The sequence below is a fragment of the Saccopteryx leptura genome, chromosome 7, assembly GCF_036850995.1.
Source record: "Saccopteryx leptura isolate mSacLep1 chromosome 7, mSacLep1_pri_phased_curated, whole genome shotgun sequence".
NCBI classification, from domain to species: Eukaryota; Metazoa; Chordata; class Mammalia; order Chiroptera; family Emballonuridae; genus Saccopteryx; species Saccopteryx leptura.
The window spans coordinates 66,188,309-66,213,122 of record NC_089509.1 but is presented as its reverse complement, the minus strand read 5'-3'; the positions used below and the strand labels follow the sequence as shown (position 1 = coordinate 66,213,122).

The window sequence follows — 24,814 nt, the reverse complement described above, 5'->3', positions numbered from 1 at the left end:
TGAAACCCCTGCCCGCACGGAAAAGTTCCAGTGTTGGAATTGGCTCTCGCTCCCTCCCCGTGCGCGGCTTTTTCATGGCGCTGGGGTGGCCTGAGATTCCGCTTTTGGCCCACACAAAGGCCCCTGACTCTGCCTCTCTGTGGGGTAACACGAGCGCCCACTGCTGAGGCACTCGGAGGAATCTCTCGCCCACTATTTGCACGCGCTGACCAGGAGATCGGGGGAAATGGCTGCCCCACTTGTCTTTCTTTGTTTTGGTTTCGTGCGAGTGTTAGCTTGTGTTGACTGGGTTGCCACAGGCACAGTTTTTCCTCAGCTTGGATCTCCGTGCCACAGCCTGGTTCGGCCGTTTGTGCCGCGGCCTGGATCTATTCACCCCCTTTGCCCACCTGAGTTTCTATACTCTCAGTTCCCAGTGAAAGCAGCCCTGTTTAGGTTAGGGAGGAAGGCGGAGCATTTCTTACTCCCTATTTCCTTCAGGGTTTGATTATATATTTAGCCAATTTTTCGCTCGACCATACTTTCGGGTGTTTTGCAAAACATCTGGATGCTCCAAGGATAGGTTTTTCTGTTTCTGGTTGAAGATCTTGTTGAGTTTTGGGGGAGATTTATCGGTATTGCTTCCTACCACGCCATTACTCTAACGTCATCTCTCGATAAATCTTTATAAAACAACTTACTATAGTTAATCTATCTTTTTATTTATACTTTGGTTGCTCCGCTACCGCCCACCATGAAAACTGGAACACCCACTAGTGGGCAGTAGGGACCAGGTTGACTTCCACTGTCTTAGAAAATATGTATATATAAGAACATAAGTAATTCTGAGACTCTAAACCTCACCCTATTCTTATTCTTCCACACAGAAAACCATGATGTGAATATGATAATACCATGTTTTCCCATGAATAAAACACACCCTTTCTCAAAAAATTTGGGGTCTAAAACTGGGTGCATCTTATACAGTGGTTATAGATTTTTTTTACTTGCATTTTCCACGTGAGGAGTTGTATGAATTTTATGATGAATAAAACTTGAGTTTAATAACTCTGTAATACTTTTTTTTCCTCAAATTTCGGGCCCCAAAATTAAGGTGCATCTTATACATGGTAGCGTCATAGACATGGGGAAATACAGTAATTGTTGGTCAGTTTATAATCTTACCGGATTAGAAAGTGTACTCTTCCATTATTATGTCCCCAATGCAGAGTGAAGAACTTCAACCTACCTTCTTTTTAGAAAAAAGGCTGGATAGGGAATATTAATCTATTTTAGTGTTGAATTCAAGTTAACATGAGTTCTTTTTTTTTTTTTTTTTTACAGAGAGGGATAGATAAGGACAGATAGACAGGAACGGAGAGAGATGAGAAGCATCAATCATCAGTTTTTCGTTGCGACACCTTAGTTGTTCATTGATTGCTTTCTCTTATGTGCCTTGACCATGGGGCTACAGCAGAATGAGTAACCCCTTGCTCAAGCCAGCGACCTTGGGTCCAAGCTGGTGAGCCTTGCTCAAACCGGATGAGCCCGCGCTCAAGCTGGCGACCTCGGGGTCTTGAACCTGGGTCCTCTGCATCCCAGTCTGACACTGTATCCACTGCGCTACTGCCTGGTCAGGCATCATGGGCTCTTACTATATAAAAAATTCCATTTTAGTGTAGGGCAAATTGTTCAATTCAGACGAGGTGGTGGCACAGTGGATAGAGCATCGGACTGGGATGCTGAGGACCCAGGTTCGAGACCTCGAGGTCGCCAGCTTGAGCACTGGCTCATCTAGTTCGAGCAAAAAGCTCACCAGCTTGGACCCAAGGTCGCTGGCTCGAGCAAGGGGTTACTTGGTCTGCTGAAGGCCCGCGGTCAAGGCACATATGAGAAAGCAATCAATGAACAACTAAGGTCTTGCAACAAATTGTTCAATTCTGGGTCCACACATTATATTTGTTAAGTTTACTCTCTTTTATTCTATAACAGGGTTTGGGAACCTGTGGCTCGCAAGCCAGATGTGGCTCTTTTGATGGCTGCATCTGGCTCACAGACAAATCTTTAATAAAAAAAAACATTAAAAATATAAAACATTCTCATGTATTACAGTCCATTCATTTCCTATTGCTCATGTTCATGGTTGCGGGTGGCTGGAGCCAATCACAGCTGTCTTCCGGGACACCAAATTTTTATTGGATAATGCATAACATACACGGGTCATTGTATGGCTCTCACAGAATTACATTTTAAAATATGTGGTGTTCATGGCTCTCTCAGCGAAAAAGGTTCCCGACCCCTGTTCTATAACAACTACCGTCTTTGTTTTTTTTGTTTTTTTTTTTGTCTCCCAGGTTGTTGAATTGTTGAAGAAACTGGTTCATTTGTTTTGTGTGTTAAAGCCCACCAATAAAAACTACCAGTAAGATACCCTAATTAGTAGTCAAAGTTAAATGATTAATTTGCTGCAGCAAGGGAGAAAGTATACTATAGGGAATCATGTGGTGCCTCAAAACTGGTTGGTGGTTAAGAAAGGTACTGAAAGAGTTTGTGAGACTGGAGGTAGTCTTTCAGATGGTCTTAATAGGAATTGGGCAAGATACATAAACCAGAGAATTGCTGGAACAGTAAATGGTTCTTTCTTTAGAATACATACACTATAACTTATGGAAACCTATGTATTTTAGATAAAAGAAAAAGTAGTCTTTTATATTTCTTGAGAAAGTTCCCATTTCTAGTGTTCTTCATTTCTTCCTGCAGATCTGAATTGCACCTGGTATTGTTTCTCTCCAGCCTGAGGAACTTCCTTTAGCATTTCTTACAGTGCAGGTCAGATGCTGATTTAGACTCCTATAGTTGATTTTGTTTGTTTAATCAGCAGATGTTTTTTCATCTTCATTTTAAGATTATTTTTGCCAGACCTGTGGTGGCGCAGTAGATAGAGTGTTGAGCTGGAACGCTGAGGTCGCTGGTTCGTAACCCTGCAGTTCGAAACCTTGTCCAGTCAAGACACATATGGGAGTTGATGCTTCCTGCTCCTTCTCTCTGTCTCTCTCTCTCTCTCTCTTCTCTAAAATGAATAAAATTAAAAAAAATAAAGATTATTTTTGCTGTAATTCTAGGTTAATGGTTTTTTAGCTTTCAGTATTTTAAAGATTATTCTACTATCTTTTGGTTTCCTTAGTTCTAATGAGAAGTTAGCAGTAATTTCAGTTGTTTTTTACCTCTATGGAATGTTTGTTTTATTTTCTAACTGCTCTCAAGATTTTCTCTTTATCTTTGTTTTTTTTGGTGGTTTGACTGAGAGTCTCTGAGCTTCATGAATAAATTTATGCCTTTCACCAAACTTGAGGTAATTTTGGTTGTTAATTTAAAAATATTTTTTGTATCTCATTTTTTCTTTTTTCTTGGACTTGAATTACGCCTGTTAGATCTTTTGATATTGTTCTACATGTCCATGATACTGTTCATTAACATTTTTTGTCATTCTGTTATCTAATAATTTCTATTGCTTTTACTTCAAGTTCACTGACTTCCCTTTATCTCCATTGTTTTTTTAAAAAAATATTTTTATTAAGTGAGAGGACGGGAGGCAGACAGACAGACTCCTGTATGCTTCTAGACTGAGATCCACCTAGCAAGCCCCCTTTTGGGGAATGCTTTGCCCACCTGAGATTGTTGCTGCTCGGCAACCAAGCTATTTTTAGCACCTTAGGTGGAGGCCAGAGACCCATCCTCAGTGTCCAGGGCCACCATGCTCCAACCAAGCCATGGCTGCTGGAGGAGAAGGGAGAGGGGGAAAGTGGAGAAACAGGTGGTCGCTTCTTTTGTGTGCCTTGACCAGGAATCAAACCCAGGACACCCACACACCAGGCTGACACAGCCACTGAGCCAACTGGCCAGTGCCCTTTATCTCTATTGTGCTGTTAAGTCAATCCAGGAAATTTTTCACTTAATACATTTTTTAGTTCTAGACTTTCATTTTGGCTCCCTTATATTGTTTGTGTTATTATTTAGGGTGGGGGGCTGCTGAATGTTTTATATTTTTATTGCAAGCATTTTTCCTTGGTATTTTTGAATATATGTTAAAATTTGTTGTGCTAATTCTAACATCTGGGTCATTTCAGTGTTGGTGACTTTGTCTTTTATAGTAAGATTAGGACACAGTTTTCTGATAAGTTGAAGGATATTTCAGTTACTGTTATATGAAGGCTATATTCTATTACATGTTGATGACTAGGTTTATTCTGAACAAAATACTTGTTTCTCATAAATGTGAAGCCTTGTGCCTTTGATAGATAGCTTTAGTACTTCATTATGCTATAGCTCCTTGTATTTCCAGAGAGTGTATTTATCTCTGCTCATTATCATAAGAACATTAGATATTTTCTTCTTACTTATATAGAAACATTGGATATTTTATTTATACAGAATTTCTTTTATAATTATCTCCTTTGTTCACCTGGTTTTTTTTATGTCACAGTACTGTTTTATGATGTAGATATAGGTCTCCCTCACTGAGAACAAGTTAATAAAGTTTTCTTACATCAGTTATTAAGTTAACTTTTGTTCCTCTCAGTCATTAGAATAAAATACTTTATTGTGCTTAACATGCCCTTTTTATTATTTGTTCTCTTGTTTATAATATTTTCTATGAACATTGTTCATAACAATGTTTTTCATACATTGTTATGTGGAACTATTTAATTTTTTTTTAGATTTTTTAAAAAAATTATTATATCTGTGCATACTAAGAAAAATAAGGTGGTCAAAGTTAACAAAGCCTTCTTTGGTATGTTTTATAGGTGACCCTTGCAGACAGAAAAAGTAAACTGTCAAAGAATTCATGCCATTTGGTTCTTATTTGGACCAGCTTAAGGAGTCTGATTTATAGGATCAACTGGCAACAGAAAATGAAAAGTAGTGTGGCCCAGATAAAAGTAAGTGTTTGAAACTTAAAAAAGGAAACTTGTCATTTACCTATCCTTTAAACAAAAATGCATTTATATAATTGGGATCTTAGAACCAGCCAGTAGGGTGACATCATACACACATCTGAATTACACAGCTTCAAATGCAGGTACTAGATCAGATGGGAGTAATAATGTTCAAAAGGACAGTTGAGAGAACATACAGGATGTGTGTGTGTGTGTGTATACACATGTGCCTGCACAAATTAAGAAAGTGCATATGAGTGAGCACATGAAAAAGAAAAATGGTAACGGCAGGCAAATCCACTGTTTTTCTTAAAGAACATGCTTTCTTTAATGAGCATGAAATGAACTGTGACCTCATTTTATCAGGGTTCCTGCATATCTGTCTACAAGTAAGCCTTTTGTTGCAAATTTCATTTGTATAAAGGAGCTCTTTCTCCTGTGCTGTCCTTTAGACACATTCATCAATAAATATTCACTGAATTCTCCCTGTGTCTCAGTGACTGGTCTAAGTACTTTGCTTAAAACGGTGAACAAAACAGAAATCCTTGCTCTCGGGGTGTTTGTATTCTAGTGGAGACAGAAAATAAACCGTAACTTAAAACATAATTACATAGTACGTTAGAATGTTAAGTGCTAGACTTGTGCTATGAAGAAAAGAAATAGGGTAAAGTTGATCAGTAGCATTGGTGGTTGCAGTTTTTAATAGGGAAGACCCATTGAAAAGGTGGCCGTTTGAGTAGAGACTTGAAGAATATGAGGAAGGTAACCATGCAGATGTCTGGGGAAAGCGTGCGCCAGGCAGAGAACAGCAAGTGCAAACACGGAGTCTAGAGTGACTGGAGCAGGTTATGAAAAAGGAAACATAGGAGGAGACAGGTGAGAGCAGTAGCAGGGCTAGTCACCAGCTGCTGCAGAACTGTTCCTCTGCCGCGGGTGGACTTGGTGGGAGAGCTGACCGTGCCACTTCCTCTTCAACTGCACTGATCTGCAAGCAGGCACATCACTTCCTGGGTCTCCGAGTCACTAAAGGGGAAGGGATACTTTTATTTACCTTATTTTTCTCCCCATAAGACACACCTGGCCATAAGATGCCCTAGGGTTTTAAGGAGGAAAATAAGAAAAAAAAATATTCTGAACCAAATGGTGTTTTAAAGTATTTAATAAAATATATCACAATAATATTTCAACAATGTAAACTCAACCGCAGTATTAACAACCATTAGCACTGTTATTAACAAATGACAAGAGACTTTAATGTTCAAATACTCTAGTTGTCCAGGAACCCACAGCAGGTAAAAAAAGATTAAACAACTGCTCCATAAGATGCACAGGCATTTTCCCCTCCACTTTTGGGGGGGGGAAAGTGCGTCTTATGGGGCAAAAAGTACAGTAATTATAAAACTAGGCACTTATTCCTTCCTCTCCTTCACGAGCACTGTACCCCTAAACCTCTTTCTTTACAGAGAACCAGTGGCCTGTGAGCTCCTTATCAGCAGGCAGCGGCTATACGCCCTGGTGCTTAATTAACTGAATTGATAGATTTACAGACTAGGGCAGGCTCCGTTGCCATCATTTCTAAATTCTGTCAATGGTGAGAAAGACACATTCTCCAGCCTCCCTGCTTGGTAGACATCCAGCCTGTGTTTTTACATACCTCCTTTGGCAGAAAGCTCACCATCTCCAAAGCTTGTCCTATCTGCCAATAGATACCTTTGTATATTGTTCTTTGGGACTTGTACTCATTGGTCCAATGGCACTTTAATCAATTATGGGTTGAGTAAGCAGCAGATTGTGATGGGAAGTGAGGACCTAAGAAGAAAGACCTTGTGTGGATCTGACTCTTGACTGAGCCATGTTAGGTTAGAGCACTCACACTTAGACTGGTACCTTTTATACAGAGGGAGAAGTGCTTAGTCTCATAGAACTTTCTTCCTGCTCCTCTTGGACTATGCTTCTCCACCTTTCCCTGTTGTGCTCCTTGATATTCTGAGGACTCATCTGTTAGGTTCCGGAAACTTGAGGATCCCTTCTTCTTCCATTGAGCCTCCCTATAGCTTCCTTAGGTAGCTAGAAGCAAGCTCACTACCTCCTTCAGCCCCTCCCCTCCCTTGCTCTTGAGGTCTTGCTCCCTGAGCCTGGACTCAGTCTCCCTGCCTCATTCATCTCCTTGTACTGTTCCCTCTATCTTGTTAGAGACTAAAAGTGACTGCAGGGTGTACCATATTTGTTTTGCTAAATGGACAATTTAGAGAATTTTTAAAGTTTCTTTTGACAATATGTTATTTTTTTTGTTTGTTTTTTGTGGGTTTTTTTGTATTTTTCTGAAGTTGGAAACGGGGAGGCAGTCAGACAGACTCCCGCATGCGCCCGACCAGGATCCACCTGGCATGCCCACCAGGGGGCGATGCTCTGTTGCAACCAGGGCCATTCTAGCGCCTGAGGCAGAGGCCATGGAGCCATCCTCAGTGCCCAGGCCAACTTTTCTCCAATGAAGCCTTGGCTGCAGGAGGGGAAGAGAGAGATAGAGAGGAAGGAGAGGGGGAGGGGTGGAGAAGCAGATGGGTGCTTCTCCTGTGTGCCCTGGCCGGGAATCGAACCCGGGACTCTTGCACTCCAGGCCGACGCTCTACCACTGAGCCAGCCGGCCAGGGCGACAATATGTTATTTTCAACTACTGCTCTAACTTATCTAAACTCGATGATAAGGAAAATTGTGAGAGTCTGATTATTATTATTTGGAACACATCTCAAAATGATTTTTTACTTCTAAATGATTTACTCAGTGAAATCCTATTCCTCTACTAGAGCCCAGTTCAGGTGCCCCTTACTCTACTGTCATCGCTCAGTACTCTGCCGTAGTGATTGTGCCCTACTCAAGGTGTCTTGTCAGCACTTACTATGTGTGCCAGTCATCCCGTAACTACATCATATATGGAAAATACTGATTCACGACATCAGTATTTTTGGTTTCTCCCTCTTGTTCACAACAGATGTTGCAGAGATGTATTACAAACCATTAGCACAGAATTGAGGCCATCTCCCTAATGTAATCTAAATAATTGCATTGCGTTGTAAAAGAAAAACTAGCCTTTGCAGTTTTATTGTCTCTTTCTTTCTCTTTTTCTTTTCTTCCTCCTCCTCCTTCTACTAGCAATAATCCGCCTTGATAAACCTACTTGGCTATGATACTGCCACTGCTGAGAGCTCTCCTCTTCTTTCTCTCTTTCTCTCTTTGTCTCTCTCTCTGTTTCACAGGAACGTATAATCTGATATGAGTCATTGGGGAATTCTTCATAACCAACTCTCCTACAAGATTATAAATTCCTTGAGGGTTTTTTCTATATTTTGTATCCTCCAAAGTTTACACAGCAAGGGCTATGTTTTATTATAAATCGTCAGTAAATACTATGTTTGATGTTACCTTGAATTGAATTAATCCTGAGCTCTATATTTGGCTTAAGATCTTGATGGCAGGTTTTATGGAAACCTATGTTACATATTGAACATCTCTACTTCATTGTGTTGCTAAGTGAAATAATTTTAAATCTTTCTTGTACTCAGGGGTTTTAAGATGGTTGTACTGAATATAAAATAACAGCATAACTATGGCTATTATTTATCATAAATTTGACAACATGCTTATTCATTTACGTAGATTAGGCTGGTTTGTGTATACTGTTTAAAAATTCAATAGTTAAATAGGAATTTACTTGTGATAATGTTAGACCCAAACTTCCGTTAATTACATAATCATAAAATAGGAAGTTTGAACAATTGTTTACAATTCTATACAGGGCAATGTTTTATTTTAAGTGTATATTTTTTCCCATTAAGGTGTCAAACATGTTAGTATGCAGAACAAGTTGCTCACTATTTGATTTACTTATTCTTTGATTTCAAAATTAAGATATTTTTAAAATATACTATTTTTTATAGTTAGGTTAAATAAAATTATTTTATTTCTTTTTTAAAAAGCTTATCAATATGAATGTTGACCAAATGTATAAAATATTTTGGCTTCTTAAATATATTTAGATTTTTAAATTTAAAAAATAGGATATGTTCTCAAACTGATGGTTCATATCTCTGTCTCATGTGACACGTGTCTCTTCATCTCTTCAATCTCATGTTAGATGGAACTTATTTGTATGTCTGTTATTTTTCAAAGGATTTGACATAGGAGCTATATCTCTGAAGTCATTCATGTCTTTCAAATCCTTAGAGCCTAATGTAGTGCCATGCATATCAGACCACTCAAATAATGTTTGCTGAAAACCAAAATGAATGAGTTTAATAAGTATATTAGATTTCGTTTTTTCTAACCACTTATTTTATATAGATTTATTAACCTGGACTAAAACTGTGATTATTATAAGCCAAAGGAAACAAGGAGGTAAGTTCAAGTATTAAGACTTGGCATAACCACCTGACCAGGCGGTGGCGCAGTGGATAGAGTGTCAGATTGGGATGCGGAGGACCCAGGTTCAAAACCCCGAGGTTGCCTGCTTGAGCATGGCCGCATCCAACTTAAGCATGGCATGGAATCATAGACGTGACCCCATGGTCACTGGGTTGAGCCCAAAAGTCACTAGCTTGAACAGGGGGTTACTAGCTCTGCTGTAGCACCCCTGCCATCAAGGCTCATGTGAGAAAGCAATCAAGGAACAACTAAGGAGCTACAATGCAGAATTGATGCTTCTCATCTCTCTCCCTTCCTGTCTGTCTGTCCCTCTTTCTCTCTCTGTCTCTGTCACCAAAAAAAAAAAAAAAGACTTGGCATAACCACAACAGTCATATTTTTCACCAAAAGAAAGCTTTGATCTTATTTTTCACCAAGAGAAGCCTTTATAAAAACGGTGTTCTATAAATTTATAACTTACTATATAGAAATAAAATATCAACTAAGTGCCATTGAAAACTTAAGAAATATTTTCATCTACTCAGAATTCTTTTGGTTATAAAAGGGTATTTGTTCCATAGTGAAATTAGAGTTTTAAAAAATATTTTGAGGCCCTGGCCGGTTGGCTCAGTGGTAGAGCGTCGGCCTGGCATGCAGAGGTCCCGGGTTCGATTCCCGGCCAGGGAACACAGGAGAAGCGCCTATCTGCTTCTCCACCCCTCCCCCTCTCCTTCCTCTCTGTCTCTCTCTTCCCCTCCCGCAGCCGAGGCTCCATTGGAGCAAAGATGGCCCGGGCGCTGGGGATGGCTCTGGTCGCGACAGAGCGACACCCCGGAGGGGCAGAGCATCGCCCCCTGGTGGGCAGAGCGTCGCCCCCTGGTAGGCGTGCCAGGTGGATCCCGGTCGGGCGCATGCGGGAGTCTGTCTGACTGTTTCTCCCCATTTCTAGCTTGGGAAAAAATACAAAAAAAAAAATATTTTGAAGTAATTTCTAAAGCACTTCCAACTTTCTGAAGTATGTATTTTATTATCTGTGTTCTTTAATATATATATTTTAAATGCTTCCTCCCCTCTTTTTATTCCCTTTAAAAGCATTCTTCAGGTCATGACAGAAGGGAGAACTATAATTCGTATCAGAGGGCCTTCTCTCCAGAAGACAGGTAAGCAGTTTTATGTGTTCTGAGTTCAATTTAAATATTTTATAGGAAGTTTAAGAAATTTCTTAGGTTCTTAGTGTGAACAGCTTCTTTTTGATGATTTTATAAAGAATATTACTTGAGTGGGCTTGAGGAAAATCATTCTTGACTGTTCTAGGACTTTCTAATAAATAATTCTGTTTTAAGTAACTTTTAGGTGAGAGGGAAGAACTTTAATATCTCTAATACTAAATAGAGTGAGTTTATAAAGTGGAAAACTGAGTGGAAATCACATTATTTTGAGGTGCTATTTTTACAGTTACTACTACCCTTATATTTGCATATCTCTTTATAGTGTTTAAAATATTACTTATATATGTTATGGTCATGTTAAGATCAAAGATCCAGCAATATTATCATTATATTCATCATGCATTTATATGGGACTTTAATTATTTCACTTAGTAAACTGTGACAAAAATAATTTATGAAGGGAAAAATACCCTATAAACTTTTATTTTTCTAATCTCTTCCTCACTTCTTATTTCATTTTCTATTTCTAAAAACCTTTGCTTCATGGACAAGTTAATTACCATGGTTTGCTTTATTTACTATCTTTCTTCAGTCACCTACTTTATATTTAAAAAAGAAATCTGTACACACAGAAACACATACAGGTCTATGTATGTGTATAAATCAATTGTATATAGATATGTATATAAAATATGGATTATGTTACTATGTATATTATGTGGGTATGTATTTAACTTTAAAGGTTCTCTGATTATTGACTTTTAAGATTCAAATAGCAAATCTTACATCCTTGTTTGCTAGTAATTTTAATCCATTTTTACTGACATCTAAAAATATGATTTTAAGAATATGTAATAGCTAATAAAGTCTTTTGGAGTGGAGTTAAACTGGTCTTAATAGAGACCAACTGATGACATTGGTCTCATGTGTTCAGTGTTTTGATAAAATGAGTACGAGTACAGACTAAGCAAAAGAAGTCATTTCTAAGATAGTCTTTTCATGCTAACTATATACAATATCCAGATACATATTTTTTACTAAGGACAGTGAATCAGAATGAAAAGTTTGTTTAGGTCAATTCCAAAAGTTGTTTTGTTGTGCACAAACTGAAAGCTTTTTAATTAAGACTGAATGAATGGATGTCAAAAACTGAGTTGTTAAAATCAGTTTGATAAGGCGTATTTTAGTCACAGAATTGCTTTACATTACCAATATAAACTTTCTTCAGTCGGTCTTGTTTAACTTGGGTTTCCTTATTTCCTGTGTCAGATATGCAGAACAAGAGAGATCCCCTCAGGATAGAGATTACATAGATTACAGCCGGTCAGATTATGAGCGATCAAGAAGAGGACGTTCTTATGATGTTAATATGGAATCACGGTTAGTATTGGAAATTGTAACTAAAGAAAAAATATATTTGTTTAAATTTTTTATGCTCTATAATGAAAATAATAACTAGCATCAATTGGATGATATAAGGGCTCCATGTGAATTAACTCTATTGCAGTGAATAGATGAAGAAAGATATTGTTATGTCTGTTTAAAGAGCAAAAATCTAAGGCTCAGAGAAGTTAAGTCATTTGTGATGTAGAAGCATATACGTCTCACATCTTTCTGACTCTAGAGCCCATTATGCTCTACTGCATGAGGAGTAGGCTTATGTATGTTTCTGAGAGCCTTTACTGAATGAAAGTTAGTAATTTATATTAAATAACATGATCTAAATTAACTTTTCTGCATAATGGCAAATGGACATTGAAATGAAGTTACCAATCTGTGGTTTTAATCTAAATATTTATATAAATTATTCTTAGTCTTGGAGAACTCGAGTACCCTCCTTATTAGTCATCTAGTTTCAAAAACTTGCTACCATGTTCTGTTACTCACTAAGCTCTGTATCCTTTTTGATGTCCCTAGTTATCCACTTTATGACTAACAAGACCATATCCCTACTAGAATTTTGATCAGATACCTCTTCGATTTGGAGCTAAACACGTTGATGTCTGCAACCAAAATTTTCTTCTCACTTACTTTCCAGTATATACCTAGTCCTAAAATGTCAGAATAAATGAACCTCCAAAAGCCAGGCTCACCTGCTGTCACCTTAATGACACCTTAATAAGAACTACTACCACCGTAGTGAGCTAGGCATTTTGAATACTTTCTCAGTTATAAACTAGACACTATTTTTCACAATTTACAAATGAGGATTGAGTTTGAAGTGATTAAGTACTTGAGGTTGCAGTTACCTATCTGGTAAATCAGGGGTAGTCAACCTTTTTATACCTACCGCCCACTTCTGTATCTCTGTTAGTAGTAAAATTTTCTAACCACCCCACCCATTTCACAGTAATGGTGATTTATAAAGTAGGGAAGTAACTTTACTTTATAAAGCAGAGTTACAGCAAGTTAAAGCATATAATAATAATTACTTACCAAGTACTTTATGTTGGATTTTCACTAAGTTTGGCAGAATAAATCTTTATAAAACAACTTACTATATTTAAATCTATCTTTTTATTTATACTTTGGTTGCTCCGCTACTGCCCACCATGAAAGCTGGAACGCCCACTAGTGGGCGGTAGGGACCAAGTTGACTACCACTGTGGTAGATGATGAAATTAGCTGATGATGAAATCAACTCTGGTTCTATAGCCCATGTTTTCTCCATTATTCCTGACTGTATTGCTTCACTGTAAGACTGTGCTTGGTCCACTTTATGTATATCCACACAGTCACATTGTGAAGTAAGCAGGCTGTGTATTATGTAGAATTTAAGGCTAACAGTCCAAAAGCATTTGAAGAGAAATATCTCTTCTTAGACTCAAAGTGTATATTGCTCATGCACTCTAAAGTAGCAAGCACTATAATTTTAAGGCCATGATTTTATTAGCCAGCTAGTAGTTTCACTTGGTGGTTCTCAGAAGAATCATAAGGAAAGTCAGTAAATCACTGCTCTAGCCACCGTCTTTGAACATGTTGCTTCATAATAAGAAGCAACACAATTGTAAATTGGTGCCTAGATTTCAGAGCACCTGCCTTTGTGACTAACTGGAGTTTCCACTTAAAACTTCATTTCCCCCTCTCTGTTTACTTTTAGTATATACAGGTGCATGGGAAGTCACTCAGAACTCTTTATTTTCTTTATTAACTTATTTTTTTCTTGTGAAGACTTTGCGTATTTTACATTCATCTTTTCATATTTGTTTCAAAACTATTTTTCTCTGTCTGTAGTTGCATTACTGTGTGTTGAGGTAGACCATCTCAATCATACTGTCTAGATTTAGCTAAAATCTATCCAGCAGTATTCTTTTAGTGCAGCATCTACATTAGCATAATGATAACATGAAACTTCTTATTGACTGTATTCATATAACTCACAATTGCACAAAGCAGAAGCAGAGCAATCTTGAGTTTCCAAGGCAATATATGCAAAAAATAGCCAAGTGGACAGACTCTTCTCTGGAGAAAGACAACGAAAAGCAAGAATTTACCCTTTCCTGTTAATTCTTTATGGTTCCAGAGAACAGGATATCCTGATTAATTTTAAAGTGTTAGCTTAAGAAAGGATACTAACCTGCTATAGTAGAGAAGAGTAATTGTAGCTAGAAAATGGTTAATTTTCTTTAGAATTTGTCTCAAATAAACAGAAACTTTTTATATTTTGAGATTTCTAATAAAAATACTAGTGTCAAGAAACAGTATCAAATACTGCATTTTTTTACAATAATCTTACTTCTAAATTGCCATTAATAAACATAAATTGTTTCTCCTTTATATAATTTATTATGTATATCACAGGCCAGTTTATTTTTATAAAACACTATTTTTATGTCTCTGTCCCATTCAAAAACTGTTAATGACTCCTCCAGTATAAAACAGTGCGTTTCTTTTAAGATTTCAGTCTGACTTGAATTCATCTATCCAACTGCTCTTCTGCGTAATTCTGTATTGTTTCCTGACTGTTCTTTTCATTCTGGCCTGAACACCCTGGCTCAGTTTTTCGGTAGTCATCTGTCTTCTGCTACTTGCAGAAAGCCATTCTCTTTTCCCTCTCACGTCTCCCCTTCTTGCCCTCAATATAAATTGTCAAGCCTTGAAGACCTAATTTAAGTTACATTTTCTTTATGAGGCACTCTCTCACCATTCCAAACCAGTTTTCCTTGTCTGAATTTATGAGGCCCACTTATGGTCTAACTCATTTGGTATGTAGAAATACATTTAAAAATTATTTTATATTGTCTTTTCTCCATTTTCCAAAATTTAATGTTACAGAAGTAGGGACCGGGAAAAACGCCGAGAAAGAGAAAGAGATGTGGATCGGAAAAGGTCCCGGAGGTCCCCATCTCCTGGGAGAAAAAGCCCAGAACCATCGGTAACCCAGAGTTCCTCTGCTCAGGATGAACCCACTGTGAAGAAGAAGAAAGATGAGTTGGATCCTCTCCTTACTCGTACTGGTGGAGCATATATTCCTCCTGCGAAGCTCAGAATGATGCAAGAACAGATTACAGATAAAAACAGGCATGTTGATCTCCTCACTGAAAAAACAAATCAACTATGGCCTAATTAGCCTTGGCTGTTGAGAATTTACGTTAGTCCACAATACCTTCAAATTAGACTTCTTTTCTTCTTTATAAGCTCCATTGGAGCTCTGTATGTGTTTGCCCTGGCATTAGCTCATAACTTATTTTTGTATGTGTGAATTTAGAAGTTGGAGGGAAGATCACTTATCTATTTTTACATTATTTCTTTTATAATTGCATGCTTTCCTATTAGAGGTGCCTTTTTCCTGGACAATCAAGAATGTTGATATTTTTTACTTAAAATGAATCTTTTCATTTTTACCAAACCAGGAGTTGGCATGCTTCTGGAAAAGGCCAGATAGTAAACTATTTAAGGCTTTGTTCATAGTTCTGTCTCTGTTGCAGCTACTCAACTCTGTTGGGAATATAGCCATAGATGATATATAAACAGATAAGTAGCTTTGTTCCAATGAAGCTTTATTTGCAAAAACAGGTTGTAGGCTGCATTTGGCTCATGGGTGTAGTTTGCCAACCCCTATACTAATCCATGAAACTAAGTCAATTTCTTTATTCTCTCCTTTTCTTTTTTTCTTCTTTTTTCTTTCTTAAGTGAGAGGAGGAGAGGCAGAGAGAGAGAGTCCTGTGTGCACCTGGACTGGAATCCACCTAGCAAGCCCCCTACTGGGGATAATCTGCCTATCTAGGGCCATTGCTCAGCAACTGAGCTATTTTTAGCCTCAGAGGTGGAGGCTTCATGGAGCCAACTCTCTGGAACCAATCCAGCCATGGCTGCAAGAAGGGAAGAGAGAGTGGGAAGGAGGGTGGAGAAGAAGAGGGTTGCCTCTCTTGTGTGCCCTAACTGGGAATTGAACCTAGGACTTCCACACACTGGGCTGACACTCTACCACTGACCAAACCGGCCACAGCCCTCTCCTTTTTTTAGACCATAACATCTCAGACTATAATGTTTTGTTACACTAAGGCAAAAATTATAATTCATAAATGAGTATTCACACTCAAAATACCTTTTCTTCCCTTTATCAAAATACATAGTTGAGATGTTGAGAAGCTATTGTATATAGGAAAGTGCAGCTAAGTTTTAAAGACCTTTTTCTAATGGAATGAGATAATGTCTGGGAAAAGTATGGTCCAAGACAAATGGTCACTCATTTGTCAGATAGTTTGTAAAAATATTGAGCTGGAAGATAGCTGTGCTTTAAGAAAAACAGATTCTGGGTGAGCCAAGGAAAAGTGTTCCTACATCTTTAGTGAGTATTTTAATGGCAACTTGAAAGTACTTGAGAACATTATATAAATGCAATCTAAATTTGTTTCAAGAATGAGCTTGAAGTGGAAATGTCACTTATGTAAAATAAAGTGTAAAGGTTTGAAGTAAATTAAAATTTTAAAATTTGTGTGCTAGAAAAGGACATTTAATGACATTATATTTATTTATTTATTTTTTTTTTTTCTGTATTTTTCTGAAGCCGGAAACGGGGAGAGACAGACAGACTCCCGCATGCGCCCGACCAGGATCCACCCGCACGACACACCCACCAGGGGGCGACGCTCTGCCCACCAGGGGGCGATGCTCTGCTCCTCCGGGGCGTCGCTCTGTTGCGACCAGAGCCACTCGAGCGCCTGGGGCAGAGGCCGAGGAGCCATCCCCAGCGCCCGGGCCATCTCTGCTCCAGTGGAGCCTCGGCTGAGAAGCAGATGGGCGCTTCTCCTGTGTGCCCTGGCCGGGAATCGAACCCGGGACTTCTGCAAGCCAGGCCGACGCTCTACCGCTGAGCCAACCGGCCAGGGCTGATGACATTATATTTAAAACTGATAAATTGTCCCTGGCCGGTTGCCTCAGTGGTAGAGCGTCAGCCAGGTATGTGGAAGTCCCGGGTTTGATTTCTGCCCACGCTTCCCCTTCTCTCTCCTCTCTTCCTCTTTCCCCCCCACCCCTGCAGCCATGGCTGATTCCAGTGAGTTGGCCCCGGGTGCTGAGGATGGCTCTATAGCTTCTGCCTTAGGTGCTAAGAAGAGCTCAGTTGCTGAGCAGGGAAGCACCACACCAGATAGGCAGAGCATTGCCCCCTAGTGGGCTTGCTGGGTGGATCCTGGTTGAGGCGCATGTGGGAGTCTATCTCTGCCTCCCCAATCTCACTGAATAAAAAAAGAACAGAAAAAACCTGTTAAATACGTTTCTCTGTATATATCATATCCTAACACTTGCTAGGGATTCTTGGAGTGTTATGTTGAGAAGGAATTTGGAGATGGCTTCTGTGGTTCGTGGGAGCTTCAGGATCATGCAGGCATTTAACTCTTTAAAAGGGAGCGGTGGCAGTGGTAGTGAGAAGTATCTACTGTCTCCAATCCAGCTCCGAGCAGTCCTAACTGGTAATCCAAGTCTTTCTTATGAATAAAGTAGGCAGAGTCAGTGGTATATGAAATTTTAAGTAGATTCCTGAAAGATGATTTTATATACAGTTGAAGTCTGTTCATAGACTGTAAAGCAGACAAAGAGAAATGAAAGTCTCTAAACAAAATTCAGTCTTGGCTTTTTGTAGATACTTAATTAGATGAATTGTAATTAGGAAGTACTATATAATTGTACTTGGTAGTCTTTTAATCAAAGTTTAATAGAAGTTGTGATTATCAATGATATTTTATTGGTCCGGTTTGTTATTAAGTAGTACTGTACTAGACTTTTTCTTTAGAGATAATGGCATACCAAAAGATCAGAGTTGGGGGCAATGGCAGTGTTCTACCTCAGACACAGATAGTGGCAGGGTACATGATCTATAGTGAATAAAATAACAGTAGTTTATTCTGCTTTTTATCCTCAGTTTTTGCTAAGGAAACCATCCAGCGATAAAATACTTTTTCCCACCAAGACAGACTGCTCCTAACACCACTCCTCCTTAATGTCACTGTGGAATAGGGAATCTTAACCAATAGACTTTCAAGATGCCCAATGATAGAATTCAGGCAACCCATGAACATAAATGGAGGAGAATGCATTTTTATTTCTGCTATCCTCTAACTGAAATTTATCATGTCTTTCTGCAGGAATGTAGGCTACAGGTCATAGTAATTACAGACTATTTGTTGCAAATACAAAATTCTTTATGGCCATAGTATAGTTGGAAAATAAAAGTTATTAGGCCTACTGCCCTTCTTGTTATTTAATGTGTTAAGAAACACAGAGATTACGCTATCAAACTTTTGTTCTTTTTATGTTTTAAAAACTAAATTTCAGTATGATTACTATCCTTTGTAATTCTGTTATTTGTATATATCATTCCAAGAAATCTTATCAGCTTCAGAGAGGTATATATAAGAAAAATAAATTAAAATTTCATTTGAAATCATATTTCATAGAGAAATAATTACAAAAACTATAGAATTTTAGAGCTTTAAAATGCTTTAGGCATTATCACATTCAACCAAATAAACCAAATAAGTCTAAAGAATTTACCTAAAATCTTAGTGAAAAAAGAGTTTGCTATCTAGTATTCAGCTGGTTTAGCTTTGGAATTACTGCATAAATGTAGAGATGTTCTTTAAAATATTTAGAACAGTCTTTCAGCCTTATTGTTTCGTATGACTTTCCCTTTTTCTATAATTACTTATGTATAGTTTCAAATATTTCATTTTATTTTCTGTCATGCTTTTATGAGAAGGTACATAATAAAAATTTCCTTTTTATGACTTATATGTGGATATTTCAGATTATGCTTTAAAATAAAAAATGTCCCTGGCCAGGTAGCTCAGTGGTAGAGCATCGGTCTGGCATGTGGCTGTCCTGGGTTCGATTCCCAGTCAGGGCACACAGAAGAAGTGACCATCTGCTTCCTCCCCCTCCCCCCTTTTCCTTCTCTCTCTCTCTTTCTCTCTCTCTCTCTCTCTCTTTCTCTTTATTTCTCTTATTTTTCTCCTGCAGCCGTGGCTCAATTGGTACGAGTACATCATCCCGGGCTCTGAGTATGGCTCCGAGGAGCCTCTGCCTCAGGCACTAAAATAGTTCGGTTGGGAGCATGACCCCAGGTGGGAAGAGCATTGGCCCCAGACAGGGGTTGCCAGGTGGATCCCCATCAGCGTGCATGCAGGAGTCTGTCTATCTCCCCTCCTCTCACTTGGAAAAAAGAAATTCTTTTAAATAAAAAAATTATAGGCCTGACCTGTCGTTAACTGGTTTAGAGCATCATCCATAAATGACAGGGTTGTGGGTTCTAACCCTGATCAGTGCACACACACGAAGCAACCAGTGAATGCACAACTGCATGGAACAACAAGTAAATGCTTCCCTACCCTTCCTCTCCTCTCTCTCTCTCTTCTTCCCTCTCTGTTTCTTAAAATAATAACTTAATAAAAATTAAGCCCTGACAGGATAGCTTGGTTGGTTGGAGCATCATCCTGAAGTGCAGAGGTTGCCAGTTTGATTCCCCTGTCCAGACACATACAGGAGTAGTTTGATGTTCTTTTCTCTCTCTCTCTTCATGCCTCTCTTAAAAAAAAGAGAAAAGAAAAAGAAATACAGCTTTTATTTAAAAAAAAATTTTTAAGACAAGTTTGAATAAAGTGTTAAAATGTAAAATATGCATGTATTGACTCTGACTAATGAATTAAATGTTGTAGATTGCAATGCCATGGAGATAACAGCAAAAGATTATCCTTCCATATCCTATTAATTGTATGTTATTAAAGGGAAGCAGTCTGTATATAAGCTTTATATGTAGAGAAAAATCAAATAGCTTAAGATATATTCTGTGTTCAATAATTTACTGCATTTTGGGGTCATTTTCTGAAAATGATGTTAAAAAGAAAGGAAATTAGAATTTTTTTATGTTCTTACTATAACCTCTTGTTATTGTGATTGTTGACTAAGTTTTAACATTTACTAAAATATATTCCTTTTAGCTTAGCATACCAGAGGATGAGCTGGGAAGCCTTAAAGAAGTCAATCAATGGTCTTATCAACAAAGTCAACATTTCTAATATAGGAATTATTATTCAAGAAATTCTTCAAGAAAATATAGTTAGAGGAAGGTAAGCATCAGTTACTTTATTTGTAGTATTTTATAGCTGTTTTTCAAAGGAACATAATACAGGGGGTCCTCGGATTACGACAGTGATGTAACCTGAATTTTGGTCTAAGTCAAAACATATCCTAGTCTAAGTCACGTACTGGTCCTAACACAGTTGTAAAATCATAGAACATAAAAATACAACTAAGCCACAGAAAAAGGAAAAAGACATAAATATACTATACTGGACACTGTATTATAGTAACAGAAAATATGACAAAAAATGGTTGTAAAAAATAATTCCTTACCTTTATTCCTGTGGTTGGCTTGCACACTGGAAGGGGCATTGCAAGGTGGGAGAGAGTGACCTGTTGGGAGGAGGGAGCTGGAGAGGCAGGAGAACCTGCAGAAGGTGCTGGAGATACTGGGTCAGGTGGGTCAGGATTGCCTAAGGAACATGCAGGAGACGCTGGAGATGATGCTACCTGTACTACAGGTGTTTCATCTCGAGAAGCAGCTGATGTAGAGGGAACAGGATCTGTGCAGGCCTCTCTACCTTCTTAAAGAATTGTTCCAGGCTAGTCTGGAAAGTTGATGACTATTTCTCTTCCAAAATCTGCATATAGCATTGCAAGGCATCCATTACAGTTCTGTAGACCTTACTGAATCTTACTGAGGACCTTACTGAGTCCTCAGCCTGAAATTTTGCCAACCCGTCCTCTACCATAGAAACACCTTCTTCCAAACCTTTGGTAGTAAATGTCTTGGATTCTGGGGTGTCTATCTCTTTCCCTTCAATCAGCTGCTTCTCCAGCTGAATGAGGTCCTCAGCAGACAGCTCCTCTCCATGTGATGCCTGTAGCTCTGACGTTCTCAGCCTCCACCTCCAAATGAAGCTGTTTACCCATGACAACAGCCTTCTCTGTTACAGCCTCCACTGACTCCTCAAAGCCGTGGAAGTCATACACAAACTAGGGACACGGTTTTTTCCACACACCATTTAAGTTTGTTTGCTTCACTTCATCCCAGGCAAAAGCAATGTTTTGTACAGTATTGTAAATGTTTTAAGACTTCCAAAAGTCTTTGAGTGTCAGGTTCTTGTGCTTCTCAGGTGCATTAAGGGCCATAGCAACCAAACTAGTACGTCCACGTAGTCTGTAACTACTACACTAAAGGCGTAAGCCAAAACATGTCTCAATTTTTTTAAGTTTTAAGTGAAAGTCAAACTCAAAACATGTTGAGACTGTCAGAACCCAAGGATTCTCTGTACTTACCCAAACTGTAATCACTGGTTTATTTTGCTACTTTATTTCAAAGGTAGTTGAGACTATTTAAAATGTAGTTTTTATAAAAAATGTAAGCTATTAACAGATAGCCTGTACTCCACTATTAGAGGTTGTATGGAGTTTTTGCTTTTTGAGAAGCTTTGATGTGATATAATGATTTTGGCAGACATTTATTTACTGAATACTTTAAATAATTTAAACTCATGAGGAACTGTGAATATTTTAAAAATATACATGTGTGTGTGTGTGTGTGTGTGCACCAGTTTAATTTCTAATGAAAGCAAAGTGAGAATGAAGAAGATCAGTAATAAATTTTAGAAAAACAGAAAGAAATGACTTAGCATTTTCTATGTGGTTTTAAGTAGTTGGTGATGTTAAAAGGGTCTGGAAGTGGAGGTATCTTATATTCACTTTATTTATTATTATTAAACCTGAGCCTATTTATTATTATTAAACCCAAAGGCCATTTTCCCATGCCATTTTGTAAGGCCTGATTTTTTGTCTCAGAAAACATTGTGGATATATAGGTGTAGCATGCTGTGAGGGTACAGAACTGTGAGCAAGAGGCAGCCGCTGTTCTCAGAGATAGTAGAGCTCTTACATTGTACTCAGGAAGAAGCAGACACAGATCCTGGCCTGTGGTGGCACAGTGGATAAATTCCGAACTGGCGACCAGGAACCCTGAGGTCGCCAGTTCAGAACCCTGAGCTTTCTCAGTCAAGGCACGTACAAGAAACAGCTACAATGAGATGAGGCTTCCCACTCTTCTACTTCCCCTTTCTCTGTCTCTCTCTCTCTAAAAATCAATAAATCTAAAAAAAAAGAAACAGACTCAGAGAAGTTATATGGATCACTTAGATCTTTCAATTTATTAGCTGAGTTCTCTTTTCTCATTTTCTACTCTAATGATTTAGTTGTCATATCTAAACCTGACAACTATTAAGACAATGTTTTCCTGCCTTTTGGCAGTCAAATAATCATTTGTCATTATATTGCTAAAAATAACTAGTTAGCCTACTTTGCATCCCTTTCCTTATCAAATGCATATAGAAGCACGCTTATCTCAAAATGAGTTAAAATATAACCTTTTATTTTCCTAACATTGTTTCAGCATTATTTTTGCAGTGCTTTAATTGTATCTTTATCTTTCATATTTGAGTATTCTAAATTTTCATTTATAACTTTCTGAAAAAAGGCTTAAAAGATGTGAACCACCCAAATTTCTCTTCAATCACATAATTTAAAAAAAAAATTTTTTTTTAAAGCAAGAGAGAGGGACAGACAGGAATACATAGGAAGGGAGAAAGATGAGAAGCATCAACTCATAGTTGCAGCACCTTAGTTGTTCATTGATTGCTTTCTTATATGTGCCTTGACTGGGGGGACTACAGCAGAACCAGGGACCCTTTGCTCAAGCCAGAAGGCAACCATGGGGTCATGTTTGTGAGCCCATGCTCATGCTGGTGACCCAGCACTCAAGCTAGTGAGCCTGTTCTCAAGCTGACAACCTTGAGGTTTCAAAGCTGGGTCCTTAGCATCCCAGGTTGATGCTCTATCCACTGCACCACTGCCTTGTCAGGCTCACATAATTTTATATAACATAATGGAACAGTAGTGGAAAACTTACATTGTCTAAATTTAGTACTTTTGAAGCAGGCCCATTTTTCTTCAACTGTTTTAAAAATGTTAAATTATTTCTAAGAAGTTTTAAAAACTCAAATTTATGACTATATATAACAAACTAGAAGGGAGAAATTATATTTGGAGAAAAAATTTTTGAAGAAAGAATTATAGTAAAATCTGTTTTATAAAAACAAATTAAACTTTATTTTTTCAAAAGCAGTTTGTATTTATTAATAATAAAGCTTCTTCCCCCAGATCAGGGGTCGGGAACCTTTTTGGCTGAGAGAGCCATGAACGCCACATATTTTAAAATGTAATTCCGTGAGAGCCATACAACGACCTGTGTACGTTATGCATTATCCAATAAAAATTTGGTGTTGTCCCGGAGGACAGCTGTGATTGGCTCCAGCCACCCACAACCATGAACATGAGCAGTAGGAAATGAATGGATTGTAATATATGAGAATGTTTTATATTTTTAACGTTATTATTTTTTTTTATTAAAGATTTGTCTGTGAGCCAGATGCAGCCATCAAAAGAGCCACATCTGGCTCGCGAGCCATAGGTTCCCGACTCCTGCCCTAGATGAAGTGGTGAATGTAAATTTAGTCCTGATTTAACATTGTGACTATTTACCGAGGAGTAATATTATTGGATTATAAATGGGGTTTTTATTCTCCTAATTAAATTAGTGATTATTGTTGATGCTTTTTTTTTTTTAAACAGAGGCCTGCTGTCCAGATCTGTTTTGCAAGCACAGAGTGCTTCTCCAATCTTCACCCATGTTTATGCAGCATTAGTGGCAATTATCAACTCAAAATTTCCACAGATTGGAGAATTAATCCTCAAGAGATTAATTCTTAATTTTCGAAAAGGCTATCGAAGAAATGATAAGGTATATATGATGGGCTTATAAGTAGACTGCCACATAAGGACAGACTTACAAACCAGCATTAACAATAGTGAGCAATGTTGGTTTCTACATAGGAATTCTTTTTTAAAACTATATTTTGTGAGAACTATTTTTGTTTTATTAAATATCCCTGACCATTAATGATAAGCCACAAAATGATGGCTATAGCTATAAAGCAATAACTATTTTGCCAGAACTGATGCTTTTTTACATGTGTTTGTTCTTTTAACTTTAAACATTATCGTGTGTGTTACATATTTTAAATACAGTGTGTAAGCTGTAGATTCTGTAGTTAAATGAAAATTGGTTTTAGTGGCCCTGGCTGGTTGGCTCAGTGATAGAATGTCGGCCCAGCATGCAGAAGTCCTAGGTTTGATTCATGGTCAGGGCACAAAGGAAAAGTGACCATCTGTTTCTCCACCCCTTTCCTCCCCCTTTTCTTTTTCTCTTTCTCTCTTTTTCTTCCTCTCCCCGCAGCCATGGCTCGAATGGCTTGAGTAGGTTGGCCCCGGGCGCTGAGGATGGCTTCATGGCCTCGCCTCACATGCTAGCTCATTTGCCGAGCAATGGAGCAGGGAAGCCTCAGATGGGCAGAGCATCACCCTAACTTACAGGGCTTGCAGGGTGGATATCTGTCGGGGCGCACGCAGGAGTCTGTCTCTCTGCCTCCCTGCTTCCCACTTAATTAAAAAAAAATATTCGTTTTAGTTTATAGATTAACTTTTTCTCTTACCTTCACTTTTTAGCAACTTTGTCTGACTGCTTCAAAATTTGTGGCGCATCTTATTAACCAAAATGTGGTAAGTAAATCATCTTCAAAATTTGATGCCTTTTAGTGACATTAGACCACAGGCTTGATGCACATCAGTGACACATCTCTGTTTTTGTTTTGATTTTATAGTCCTTGAGAAAAGTTTCTTGGATGATATTTCAGTTTTAGAAGTATAATAAATACCTTTAATATT

The 24,814-nt window shown here is 38.2% G+C and overlaps 1 protein-coding gene across 2 annotated transcripts in view; it reads left to right on the top strand.

Moving 5' to 3' along the window:
• Positions 1–24,814, top strand: part of CWC22 (CWC22 spliceosome associated protein homolog) — a 68,813-nt gene that overhangs the window by 13,412 nt on the left and 30,587 nt on the right. Inside the window, exons 1-8 of one of the 2 annotated variants that reach the window (XM_066345743.1) lie at positions 2,737–2,808; positions 4,785–4,919; positions 10,407–10,474; positions 11,753–11,863; positions 14,759–15,004; positions 19,921–20,049; positions 23,663–23,831; positions 24,596–24,649. In XM_066345743.1, coding sequence (XP_066201840.1) covers positions 4,893–4,919; positions 10,407–10,474; positions 11,753–11,863; positions 14,759–15,004; positions 19,921–20,049; positions 23,663–23,831; positions 24,596–24,649 — 804 coding nt within the window. In that variant the 5' untranslated portion in view covers positions 2,737–2,808; positions 4,785–4,892. Of the gene's footprint in view, positions 1–2,736; positions 2,809–4,784; positions 4,920–10,406; positions 10,475–11,752; positions 11,864–14,758; positions 15,005–19,920; positions 20,050–23,662; positions 23,832–24,595; positions 24,650–24,814 lie in introns of those variants that run through there. The other variant, XM_066345742.1, reaches the window with a different exon arrangement.